Raw genomic sequence first — 12,925 nt, 5'->3', positions numbered from 1 at the left:
TAACCAATTTATTCAAATTAAATTATGTTATTCTAAATAATAAATGGTCATTTATGCGAAGAAAACTCATTTGAATGACTTCGCACAATAATTAGGGGAAATAAAATATCATGTATAACGCATCATTTCTAAAAATCTCTGCCAATGTTCACATATTATCACTTCTACAACATTTCTAGAAAATAATGCCGAATCTTGGGTGAGCAATTTTTTAGAACAGCCCCACGTGCTACATTGGTGGCCCCTGGTCTAGTTTTTGGCTTTAGCGGCATCATTAACATTAACATAGCAAAAAAAGGATGTTAAACAGCAATGTCTGACGTATTTCAGCAAGACAATACCAAGCCATATTCTGCATGTGTTACAACAGCATGGCTTTCATAGTAAAAAAGTGCAAGTAGTACTGGACTGGCCTGCCAGCAGTCCAAACCTGTCTCCCTTTGTGAAGTGAAAAGTACGACAAGGGAGACCCCAAATTGTTGAGCAGCTGAAGTTATACATCAAGAATGGGAAAGAATTCCACCCACAGAGCTCCCCAAATGTGCAAGTATTCTGTTTTTATTAAGTTTTTAAACATCATCCCAACTTCTTTGGTGTTGGGGTTTGTACATAACAATTCATGTGATTAATACTACGCTGAAAGCATACAAGTTTCACTTTGTTTTTAAGATGACTCAAGGTTTTTGTTGGCTGAGAAACATCTCACCCACTCACTCGATTTCCTTGGAATCAACATTCCAACTGTTTTCCTGCACATCATAAGAGCAGCTGCAAAGCCTCGGTGTTCATTTGAATTCAGTCTGCTGCTCATTCTCACATCATGAAGGTAAGACGCTTAACGTGCTATATTTTATACAAACACACACACACACTATATCATATATTTGGTCTCTTTTTTTTTTTTTTTTTAGAACACAGAACGCCTCTGTGTAGTCGTGCTGCCATGGTTGCTGTCTCTAGCTACTCTGAAAGGGTACCTCCGTATTTGCTTCAACTTTTCATGCATTTGATTTCTTCATTTCTTTACACATTAAAAACCAAACTGTGAATATTTCTTCCTTACCAGGTCATGTGAGGAGACGGTGCAATGCCAGTGGGGGCCATTTGATGAGTGGTCCGAGTGTGATGGCTGTACTAAATTACAGGTTTCTGTTGAATTCATTTTTATCTTGCTACTCATAGAAATGTCACTTTATTGTCATAAAAGTAAAAAAAAACCCCTTTGATTTAAAGATTTAAAATGGTGTACTCTCTCCACACAGTTACCATTAATGGACAGGGAGGGCACCACACTTCCTAAAGTCTATAACTGAGTTTTTTTGTTTTTTTTCTGTGACGAGTGTCAGGTTGTTGTCTTTGATCCATGTAACCAGTCTGTGGACTGCTACTCTGTATGGTTATTTGTCCCCCCCCCAAAAAAAAAAAAAAAATCATAGTAGCATCTATTATCTGATACTGTCAGCAAACTTTATGACGGCGTTACGGAGGTGCAATCAGAGGTGTACAGAGAGCAGAGTAGAGGACTCAACACACAGCCTTGCGGGGATGCAGCAGCTGAGCGTGAGGGGGGAGGACGCACGGGGGACCAAGCTTCACTGCTTGAGGTCGGTCGGTGAGAAAATCAGACAATCGGGGTGAGAGGCCAAGATCACACTGCCTCCTTTTGAGGATGTCTGGGATGATGATGTTAAAAGCTGAGCTATGATCGACAAACAGCATCCTCACATACGTCCTGACTCTTTCATAAATTCTTACATCGCTCAGAAATAGCACCATCTATTTTGGTGCCTTCTATTGTTTGACTGCAAAATGGCTGCCACACCCCGGCAATTCACATCACAGATCCCTCTGGTGTATCGCAAACAACATGATGATGTTTCCTCCAGTGACATTAAAATAAAGACAGCTTTAGTGACCATTGTACAATTGTACAGTTTTCATAGAAAAGGCATGTTAGCAATAGCAGGAAATTAAATCCTATAACTTCTAAAATGTAATTAGCATCCTCAGAAAACATGTTGCAAATCATGAAATGCGTCATTGTCCTATTTAATAGAAAGTTATATTTGGAGATTTTTTATCTCAACAAATAATGAACCAGTAGTTAAGTAATAAATACACACATACTGAATAGCCAAATAAATCTAAGGGAATGAGTGTACTTTGTAAGCTTAGTATTTTAGCAGGCTACAAGAGCTAAAAATAATTCTCTATTTATATATATATATATATATATATATATATTTTGCTGTAATATCATTTTTATTTACCATTTACCTTTTTTTTTTAATTTTACTGCAACAATTTACTTTTTTTCATGTTCTTTGCCTTATGTGTGACACTGCAGACCAGAAGTCGCATAATACGAGTGTATGCACAGTTCGGGGGGGACCCGTGTGATGGCAATCAAACTGAGACCAGGTCCTGCGACCCGATGCACGGCTGCCCTCTAGCAGATGGATGTGGAAACAGGTTTCGTTGTCGATCAGGTTGTACATTCTGTGTGCCCTGTCTTATGGGAAATTGAATTAAGATGGCTCAACATGAACTTTGTTTTTCTGTGTTCGGATAAGATTTTTGTTGTGACCATTTTCATACGAAAATTCACGCATTGTAACATCCACATTTAACTTATTTCACCAAATTTGCCCATTCACATTTTTTTTTTATCTATCCTCCGTTCTTTGCCGCTCACCTCTTTGTTTTTTTTGTGCTAAGATCAAAGCAATGAGATGATAATTTAAATGCCTTATGGGGGCATCTTGATGCCAAAGAACCAATTTGAAGTGAACTGAGGAGCTTCGGTTTGAGAAAAGTAAACTACTAAGAAAAAGAAACTACTAAATTCCACTGCCACATTGTACAATCATGTACAATTGTACGATCATGTAGAAGTCATGATCTTTGAGGTTCTATTGTGCTGCCTTTTTAACTAATAGAAATGTATCAAATTATGTGGCCAACACTTTGAAGTTTGGGGAAATTATATAATTTAATCTTAATTGAAACAATTTAACAGTTTAATTTTGTGTGTTCATTTATTTTCTGATGTAGTAACACTTCAAATGATGGCAGTCTCTGCAGACGGCGGTGTAAAATTTTCACTTTGTACCATATTATTGCGAGAAATATGTTGTCCCCCATTCCCACAGAACTATTGCACAGTGGTGCCTCACAATCTAATGATGCTCGACCTCCATTCTTGACTTTCACGCAAGAATAAAAAAAAAAAACCTCGATTGCCAACACTAGAAAAATGTCAAAACAACGAAAAACTGTTGAAACGCTCTCATTGCAAATAAGAGTGAGAAGGGGGAAAGACTTAACGTTGTCCTACAGTTTTACCAAAAATGTCCTTGGTTTTCAAATGGTATGACCTTTTAACAGCGCAGAATGCGCTGGTTCCACGGCAATTCAAATAACATCAAATCACGGTCCATCAAATAACGGAAGTCTCTCCTGGCCTTCAGGGAAGTGTGTGAGCCGCTCTCTGCTTTGTAACGGAGACAGGGACTGCGACGATAGAGATGACGAGCATGACTGTGATCAGACCAGAAGATACATCCTTTGTCCAAATAATCCACTCCCACCCAACATAGAGCTCTTGGGAGCCGGGTAAGTCGGCATATATATATATATAAAACTAAAATGACGTAATTCATTTCTCCTTTCTTTGGCCATAGGTTTGATGTGGTGTCAGGAAAGAGCCGTGGCAGTGTCATCAACACAAAAAGCTTCGGGGGCCAGTGTCGCCTCATTTATAGCGGCTTTCACAACGCTCCATTCAGACTCCCTTTAAGTACCACCCGGTTGAGATTCAAGGTGGGTCACTCCAACTCATTTCGGGAATCTGTGGGCCGAGCCGATATGGGAATAGTGTTGTCTTCCTGCGTCTATTGAGCTAAAACTGTTGTGCAACTGGTTTCCTCAGAAAAGCTTGAGCAACATAAAAAATGCGATAACTTAAGGCCCATGAGGCTCTCTTTTATTATCTGTTTTTTTATCAGTTCAAGTTGGTTTCATAATGTGCAATTTTACAACAGCATGTACAGAATTTGCTCTTTAGTCTACTGTTCTAAATGATGGGTTTAGGAAGTTTTTTCCTCATTTTTTACACCAAATAAAACGCAAAAATAATCTTTGTTTTCCATTAAAGCACAGTAGCGTAGTAGGTCTAGGTGTTCATAAAAATGTGGCAGGTTTTATTCCTAAATCATGTTTAATATTATTGTGATGTAAGACACTGCACCATTATGCAGTTAGAGCAATAACATTATACTCAAAGAGTGGTTAGCAAACTTTTTCTATGAATATGAAAAAAACTGTGGACCTAAATAATGATTTGAATAAAATGTAATGCACACAAAAGTAAAATAATAATATATAATACCAAAATGAACAAATAAATAAATAGCATTTAAACTATATGAAAATCTACAAAACCAAATTCTGAATTTTTTCTTGAATTTGAATTGAGGTGGCAAACAGGAAGCAGAATTGCAATTGAAATTGAATTGCAGGAAATACAATTGAAATGGCATGAAACTCAAAGAAATTCATGATGGAAAATTAAAGTGTATCTAACAATGAAGCTTTACAGTATACTGTATACTGTCTGTAACCCTATAAAATGTTATTGTAAGAACTTTGTACACACAATACTTAATTACAGTAAAGTGTAGTATTTTTTATTAACGTTAAAAGCCAACTCAAATAAAACAGATTAATTAAAATTTTAAAAACTTTAAGATGGTAGCACAGCACTTCATTTCCCAGACTTCCTTGCTTTATCTAAGTCTTTTAAATGGCTGCCAAAACTTTTTGGACAGTTTGTTTAGAGCACACCTGTTTTGTGATGAGAATAAGTTTCTCTGAATTACATTGAATTAAATTCAACATCCTGTGGGGGTGGAGTCAATTCAGATTCAAATATTTTTTATATGAATTCTGAAATTCTGAACTTTGCACAGCCCTGCCAGTCAAAATTCTCACTGAAAAAAAAAAAAAATAAAATAGTACATTAAATGACATCGATATTTTTAAATACATTTTAACAGGATAATTGTGTAATTTTACCTCTATCAATTTATGTTGGATAAAAATGATTATATATAAATACATGGCCTAAAATAAAAATACGTCATTTCATTTACTTGTCACACAATTGTGATTGTGGAATTCATTGATGCACTTTCTCTATTTTATGCTTTTAAATTGGGGTCCGCAGCACACACGATTGTAAAAGATGATGAATATTTGTCTCCAGGTTGATGCTCAAAGTGACTTCAGTGAGGAGATGTTCACCAGTCAATGGCATTATGCAAAGGAAATGTCTGCCAGAGGGTTGCGCCACCGTGGCCTTCATCTGACAAGTGGCACAAATCAGGTATGCTGCTCCATTTTGATTAGAAGCCAAATCTGACAGTAGGGACTGAATTGCCTTCATGGGCACTAAATATGGGCAAAAACACAGCCATTTTGGCAAACCTGTGTACCCTTGTAAAATTGTTTGTATCATCAGCACAATGCCCCAATATTTACTCAGTATTGCCTCCTGCAAAGTTGGGGAACATAAGGCCATCAGTTTTAATAATTGACACCGAATTTGGTGGACATTTTTTAGCATAACAAGAAGCGAGAAAAAGTCTCAGGGATCCATGTCGGAATAGAACAGGAATTTGGCCATTTTGTTTGGAGGCATCCAATTTTGGGCAAATATTAGGGGTTATAGTGTACTATGGCGAACACTGCATCTACATCATCACCTGCGCCATGCCATGCGCCGAAGTGCGGTAACCATTTTAGGTATGTGCATTGGAAAAGAAGAATAATGTTTACATTCTTTTGGTTTTGATTTTGCTCTTTCTAGGACCACAAAATGTTGGTTTCAAAAACTGTCACGGAGGTAGCCCAATTTCAAGCAGACCCACCCCAATACATCCCCTTAACCGAGAGCTTTTGGAAGGCCTTGGCCCAGCTCCCGCTGGCCTACAACTACGCCGCTTACAGGAAGTTGCTGGAGACTTTTGGAACACACTACTTCTCAGAAGGAAGCTTGGGAGGCGTCGTCACAGTCTTCGCCGCGGTCACTACGGAAACGCAGGGTCAGAAGGGTGAGGATTCGGTCAATGGAACAACTTGTAATAAACTGTTAGTTTGTGTAAGACTGACTTGGCAACACATACAGGCTGAAATCGGATTGGACAAAAAAAATGTAACATTCGCAAACATGTGCAGCCAAAAGAAATGCTTGGAATTGTCGGTTGGAAATAAATACAATTTCATGCCCCAGATGTATGTATATCAGTGCTTCTGATAGTGAAAAGTGCCATACAAGCAAAAGTCAGCAGGGAAGGTCTTGCTGGCCCAGATGGCCAACCACTGGTTGAAAGCCAGTCGAAGCCAGCAAAACAACAAAAGCAAAACGCTTCAACACATATTCTGGCATGGTCAACAACAACAGATACAGCAGCACAATCTTTTATTATTTTAACTTCATCATTGGAACGGCCTGCTTAATAACTCTTCCAATTCTGTGTAAAACCCTATTTCATATATTTCACACGAACCAATGACGTGAGAGTAAGAAAATCCTGCTTGTTCACCTTAAAACAAACATGCTAAAATAGTTCCGAGCAGGAGGTTGGAAGCCCACCTGCTGGAAGTGGAAGGAGGAGACATTAAGCTCATTTCACCAATGAGGAAAGATGATGACAAGGCCTGGGATGTGTCCTCTGCCTGGACCCGCTCGCTGCGCTTATCCCCAGAGGTCATAAAACCAAAGGTACGTGTCAAATATAAATAAATAAACCCCAAACAGATGCCTCCTTTTCAGCCTCCGGGAAAAATATAATTAACTTTATTATCCAGACCAGGGGTGTGAAACAAATTTTTGTCGCGGGCCACATCATAGTTTTGGTGTCCCTCAGAGTGCCATGTAAATGTATGGTCGCCTTATATCAACACATATACGCAACAAATTGTTTATTATTTAATCACAAGCCAGTGAATAGTTTGTTCAAATATTTATTAATTTCGTTTTTAATTTATTAATTTATTTTAAAGTGGGTATTGGTAAGAAATGCTTGCAATATCCCATATGAAGTGTAAAATGTAAAGACAATTTGAAAGCAACGTCAACACACATGATTTGCTTTCGCGGGCCACATAAAATGATGTTGCGGGCCGGATCTGGCCCCCGGGCCTTGAGTTTGACACCTGTGATCTAGACTATAACTGGTAACTCTGTGTATCGCGGTAGACATCATTACTAACACACGCACACCACCCAAACAGCAGACATGACATACAGTTACAGACAAAGTATTTTAAAAAATATATATACAGTGTATATTTCCACTTCTTCTTTGGTCAGCTGAGGCGGCTGTCAGAGTTGGTGAAGGAGGTTCCGTGCGCCGAGCTCAAGAGGTTCAACCTGGACCGGGCCTTGGAACAATACCTAAGTGAGAGTGACCCGTGCCACTGCCTTCCTTGTCGAAACAACGGCCTGGCCGTCATGGAGGAAGGCGTATGCAAGTGTATTTGTAAGCCTGGCACTTCAGGGCTGGCCTGTGAGAGCGGAAGCGGTGTTGTGAAAGATCAGCCAGGTGGGTTTATTATGTTCTTTTTTCATCTTATTTTTTTCCATGTGTTTTGTACTCTACAAGAAGGTTACCCTTACAGTGTTTACATTAAGTTACAAAGCGATAGCGGAGGGATGGGCAAATGACGCTCCACCACACTCAGAATGGCCCCTTGATTAATTTATCCCCCAAAAATCAACAAAAAAATCTATATATTTATTAGTGCTGTCAAGTGATTCAAAATGTTTAACAAATTAATCGCAATTTTTTTCCATAATCTTGGAATTAATGTGGGGGAAAAAAATGTAAAGTGTATTTCGATTCAAAGACTGTTCTAATAGCTTTATTTGACCCTTGAATAAGATTCTTTTTGCGTAAAATACAAATGTCGAACGATGCTACAAAGACTTACAATTAATGATACTTGAATTTGGCTTTGCAAAGTGCGCAAATTATTTTGGATTTCTCCAATGAGCCGTCGAGCAAGTTTGACTGGAAGTGAATAAAACTGAGTTAACAGATTTTTTTTTTGTAACGCATTATAACATTTAAATTAATCCCCAAAGTTAATGTCTTATAAATATAGTTATATAGATATAGATATAAATAATATATTTTTTTAAAACACAAAAAATATCTTCCATGAGAAAATAGGGGAAATTGGTGGGGAAGAAAAAAACTGAAAAAAAATGGAGAATCCAAGCAAATGTAACAAATAAATATTGGGGGAAGAAAAGCTCCAAATCCACGAATATGCACTTATTTGTCCAGCCACTTTTTGCCCCCAACAGATATGCCACCTGCCCAGCAGATCCCTCCATAAAAGCAGCGTATGTTCGAGAATGTTGTTTATCATTGCCTAAAGAGGGCTGCAATTATTTTGTTGCTTTGCGGGCCCATACAGCCGTGAATGACGGCAGCTGGTCCTGCTGGTCCGCCTGGTCCATGTGTCACGGGGGTCAGAAGTCACGAAGCCGCTCGTGCTCCAACCCCCCTCCTCACGGTGGTGGGCTGGCATGTAAAGGAGACGGCTCTGAGACCGTGTCTGACTGTGACTACACGGAACACTTCAAGTCGGTCACCTTCAAACTTGCAACCTTTCATCATTTTAGAAATGAAATCATCAATAAAAGGGCTGCTTTGTTTTTCCAGACTATCTGAGCCCCAATGTTTTGAACCAACGGCTCCACTAAGACCAACATGTGGGACTCCACCTGCACTCATTAATGGCTATGTTCTGGTAACTCATACAGTGCAATTTTGCATGTCCCCCTATTCTCAAACTCCCGAAATTCAGATATTCACACAGTCACACTTTAAAACGCTTAGTTTAATGCTTGTTGACAGGAACCAAAAGATGTCTACCCTATAGGCAGTAAGGTTGAATACAACTGCACCAGCGCGTACCGCCTCCGTGGACAAAACATCTTGGAATGTACCGCCAATCAAAAGTGGTCGGCTCGGCCTGGATTGTGTGACGGTGAGCGTGCAAACATTTTTTTTTTTTTCATCGTCATTTGGTGATTCGTCATGTTCACTTCCGGCTTGTCTTTCCAGTGCCAACTTGCAAGCTGTGGTCCCTCGCTCATGACGTCATCGTTAGTCCGTTAGAAACGTCCTATGGGATCGGAGAGGCAGTGACTCTGTCCTGTCCTGAGGGACGTCAGCTTGTGGGGCAAGCTAAGATTATTTGTGATGACAAACTGCAGTTCTCGCCAGACCCTGAAGATTTTGAATGCAGAGAGGGTAAATGTAGTCACTCATTTAATGCCACTCATATTTGCTGTGTTTGGAATTATTTACGCATTCCTTACTCGCTCATTTCTAGATAGGAACTTTTATATTTTGGACTGTCTCTCATGAGTCAATGCATACAGTCAATTTTAATAGCATGTTTTCAGATTAGTGTGTTTTAAAAAATAAATACAAGCAACACACTTCACGTCCATTTCGTGTGGTGATAATGTTGCGCTGCTTATCGCTGCACTCTAAAAACAGTTGGGTTATTTCATTAACCCAATTTTTGGATTGTTTGTGTTGGGTCAAAATTCTGGGTTATTTCTTATAAATTAACCCAATTGTTGGTTCAAATTAACTATATATTGCGTTATATGCCAGTAATGTTTTATGTTGGGTCAAAAATGTACACTTGAATTAAGTGTGACTGGCGGCCATGGCAGCCACCGACATACTGTTCATGTCTACACACGCAGCATCGTCGTCAAGTCAACGGCATTTTTGACACTTGGATTTCTTCATTTATCACACTGTTTTGGTAAGTACTACTTCACTCATTGTAATCTTTTGAAAACGAGTTGCTTGTAACTGAGCGTGTGTGTGGGACAGGACGAGTGCTGGAATCGTAAAAAAAAAAAAAAAAAAAAAGGCATTAGTCTGCTGCCATTGTAGGATGGGACACTTCACAAGAACTGTGCGTTCTCCAAATAATGTTCCATATTAACTTTAGGTGTTTACTGTAATCCACAGGAACATTTCTATGATTACCAGAGTGGTTCTGGTTACCTTGATTGGAGATTGAAAACTGTCGAGCGCAACTCTCCTCAAGTGGTCAATATATCTCAACACTGTTTCAAGACGGACCCACAACTCATCACAGCCCGTGTGAAAGTGTGAGACAATTGTCTGGTGATGACCGCAAGGAAACAATGCTTGGTTTAAAGCACTGAAATAAATTGTGTACCATTTTACTCATCTGATGCACTGATTTGTATTTCCTGATTTACAGCTTCGTGACCATGTCACACGCACGAGTACCGATCAGTGTGCCGGAATAAAATCCGCTTCCGCCCTTGCTTAATTTTCAAACGTGTAACGCCTAAAAATGGGTGTTCGACCGGTCCGGCCCCGGAGGGGAGTGCCCAGATCTTTTCTCATTTATTTGCATTGTTTTGACAACAATTTGTTGTGTTCATTTAACCCTTAAAGTTGGGTCGAAACTGAATAACCTAATTTACGGTTCAAATTGACACAAGTCTGCGTCAGTCCTTTTTTTGCGTCAAATTTAACCCAAAAATAGTTATTTTTGACTCAACTGTTTTTAGAGTGTGGCATCAGGCCAAAACCTCAAAAGTCACATTTTGGTGGATTTCATATTTTAAAGGAATATATAAAATAACATAAAAATGTATACTATTGGTCAGTCCACACTCGTGGGTGTTACTTTTACACATTATTGACCAATCTAAAGTGTTGAAAATCTCTTGCTCTCTTTCATGATGCAATGCTAATAGTTGAACAAACTTGCCATTTTTGGGCTCTCCTGAAAAGTGACTATTTCGGAGGTGCAAGGTTTTGGCCCGGCACCAGCGTTATATTAAAGATATTTTCGCCCCACATCTTATGAATTTGTATAATGTCGAACATATAACAATACAATGGGACTTTTTTTCTGTGTCAGTGCAATGCATCATAGGGATATGTTGCTTTTTTTAGGGTTAGGGTTAGGTCACCAAATGGGGAATAACCTATACTCAGCCATTACACATTCAGTAAAGATGGGGTGGTACGTGCGCTCCCTCTAGTGGCGTGTGAAGAGTCACTGCATAAGTACAGTTCAATTGTATTACTATAATAACCTTGATAGAAAGTGATTCCAAACACTGCTAGTTATCTGTCATTAAATTGTGGAGGTGCACCTAATGTTTTGACTGCGAGCCTGTATTTGTTTTCTGTGTGAATTACAGTCATTATGCAGCAACAGCAGCATCGTTTCACTCGCTCCACGCCCTGTGAACACTGGGAGAAGCTGTCTGGAGGAAAATGTGTTTGTAAGATGCCCTTTGAGTGCAGGTAGGATGATGAATCACTTTGTGACAAATGAGTAGCGATAATGGTGGTAGTGGTGGAAGTTGTTGTATTGTAGTGGGAATAGCTGTAGTAGTATTGTATTGGTACTGGTACTTGTTATGGTTTTCCATTTGGTAATAGTGGAAGTGGAACTGTAGTGATAGTAGGATGGTAGGAACAGTAATCGTACTACAACTGTAGTGGTGGAAATGGTAGGATAGTGGAAGTAGTCATATTATTATTATTATTTCTGTTGTTATTACAGTATTATTGTTTTTTTTCTTATTCTTATTACTGTGATCAGGTCTTCTTTGGAAGTGTGTGCCACTGATGTTGCAAGTGGCAAGTCAGTCGTTGTCAGCGTGTGCAAGCTCCACGCCCTGAGGTGTCTCCATAACAACTACACGTTAGCAGCAGACAGCGCCTGCAAGTGGCCGCAGCGCAACACCACATCCGGCTGCACCGACTGTCAGATGTGGGAAACCTGTGATGGTGAGGACCTCTAAATACGTTCTTAACGAGACATCATTCATGATATGAGACATTATTCATGATATGTTTATAAAATATCTTTCTTGCAGAGCACACTGGAGAGTGTTGTTGTAAGGACCACGCCGAGTGCTTGACTCCGGGTTTTGAAGTCTGCGTCCTCACTGGGGAGGTTGCGCCTGCCAGGGGAAGCATGAGTGAATGTGAAGCAGGGCTGAGGCGCTGCAAAGGAGAAAAAGTGTCTGTTGTGGATATCATGCCCTGTGACTCTTAAAGGACGTCAAAGCTTGTAACCCCCTTAAGTGATACACTAGAGTAGTCCTCTTAACACATCATTGACATGCATGCGTCAAAATTAAAGCAAATAACAGCAACAGCATTGCACTTTGTATTTCCTGCACTATAAATGTGTGGCCATGACTAATGGTGGGGATTAGTCAGATATGTGCAAGTCATAATTCTCAAGAGGGAAAATTCACGTTTCAAGTAACTCCCATTATACTGTGGCAAAAATGAAGTGAATTAAGTGAGAGGCCAGGGATTGTTGTCACATGGCTAAGTTGCCACATTGTAGTTATGTTCTCCACCGGAGGGCACAATTAAAAAGTGGAATACTAGTTTTCTTCCTTTGTATGGTCAGGGCTAGTGTCCAGCCTGCGGAGGGAATAGTAATACATTGAGAGCTGAGATGAGTGTCCATTGCCCATTTGCACAACCCGTAGTAAAAAATGTTAACCTTATGTATTTCAAAATAAGCTTTTTTCCAGATAAAAATCCCAGCAGTGATAAATGTGCACTTGTTAGAGGAGAGATTAAGGTATATTTCAGTCATTATGTTTTAAGATAACTTTAAACAAGAGCTATCATTAGCAAACATGCTAATTTGGGTCAACGTGTCTTAGAGATTTTCGGGATATATCAATGGTGTCGAGCCAGCGCCTCCTATTTGTCACAATTTGTTCAATTTAATATTTTTTTTCACAAATCTGTAATCTTGGTCAATCCAACTGTGACAAATGTGTACAAATTATTGACCAATCTAAAAA

At 39.3% G+C, this 12,925-nt stretch overlaps 1 protein-coding gene across 1 annotated transcript; it reads left to right on the top strand.

Annotated features, from left to right (window-relative positions):
- The first annotated feature begins 727 nt into the window (after nucleotides 1-727).
- Nucleotides 728-12,253, top strand: c7a (complement component 7a). The gene is made up of 17 exons (XM_086030990.1): nucleotides 728-826; nucleotides 912-973; nucleotides 1,067-1,145; nucleotides 2,348-2,489; nucleotides 3,471-3,615; nucleotides 3,684-3,822; nucleotides 5,267-5,386; nucleotides 5,870-6,113; nucleotides 6,630-6,784; nucleotides 7,376-7,607; nucleotides 8,488-8,656; nucleotides 8,736-8,823; nucleotides 8,931-9,063; nucleotides 9,141-9,329; nucleotides 11,288-11,393; nucleotides 11,695-11,882; nucleotides 11,972-12,253. The coding sequence occupies exons 1-17, from the start codon at nucleotides 821-823 to the stop codon at nucleotides 12,151-12,153; spliced, it is 2,379 nt and encodes a 792-aa protein (XP_085887116.1). The 5' UTR covers nucleotides 728-820; the 3' UTR covers nucleotides 12,154-12,253.
- Nucleotides 12,254-12,925: the final 672 nt, after the last annotated feature.

This window comes from Filicampus tigris, chromosome 5 (genome assembly GCF_054856515.1).
Source record: "Filicampus tigris isolate MCC_2025a chromosome 5, RoL_Ftig_1.0, whole genome shotgun sequence".
Lineage (NCBI taxonomy): Eukaryota > Metazoa > Chordata > Actinopteri > Syngnathiformes > Syngnathidae > Filicampus > Filicampus tigris.
The sequence above is the reverse complement of the archived record's forward strand: the minus strand, read 5'-3'. Positions and strand labels throughout refer to the sequence as shown.

What these genes read in the sequence shown, in the direction of transcription:
- c7a (XM_086030990.1), top strand. An exon ending in CAGAGGTCATAAAACCAAAG is followed by an intron (nt 6,785 to 7,375) that starts GTACGTGTCAAA and finishes TTCTTTGGTCAG; the next exon opens with CTGAGGCGGCTGTCAGAGTT. An exon ending in AAGATGCCCTTTGAGTGCAG is followed by an intron (nt 11,394 to 11,694) that starts GTAGGATGATGA and finishes TACTGTGATCAG; the next exon opens with GTCTTCTTTGGAAGTGTGTG.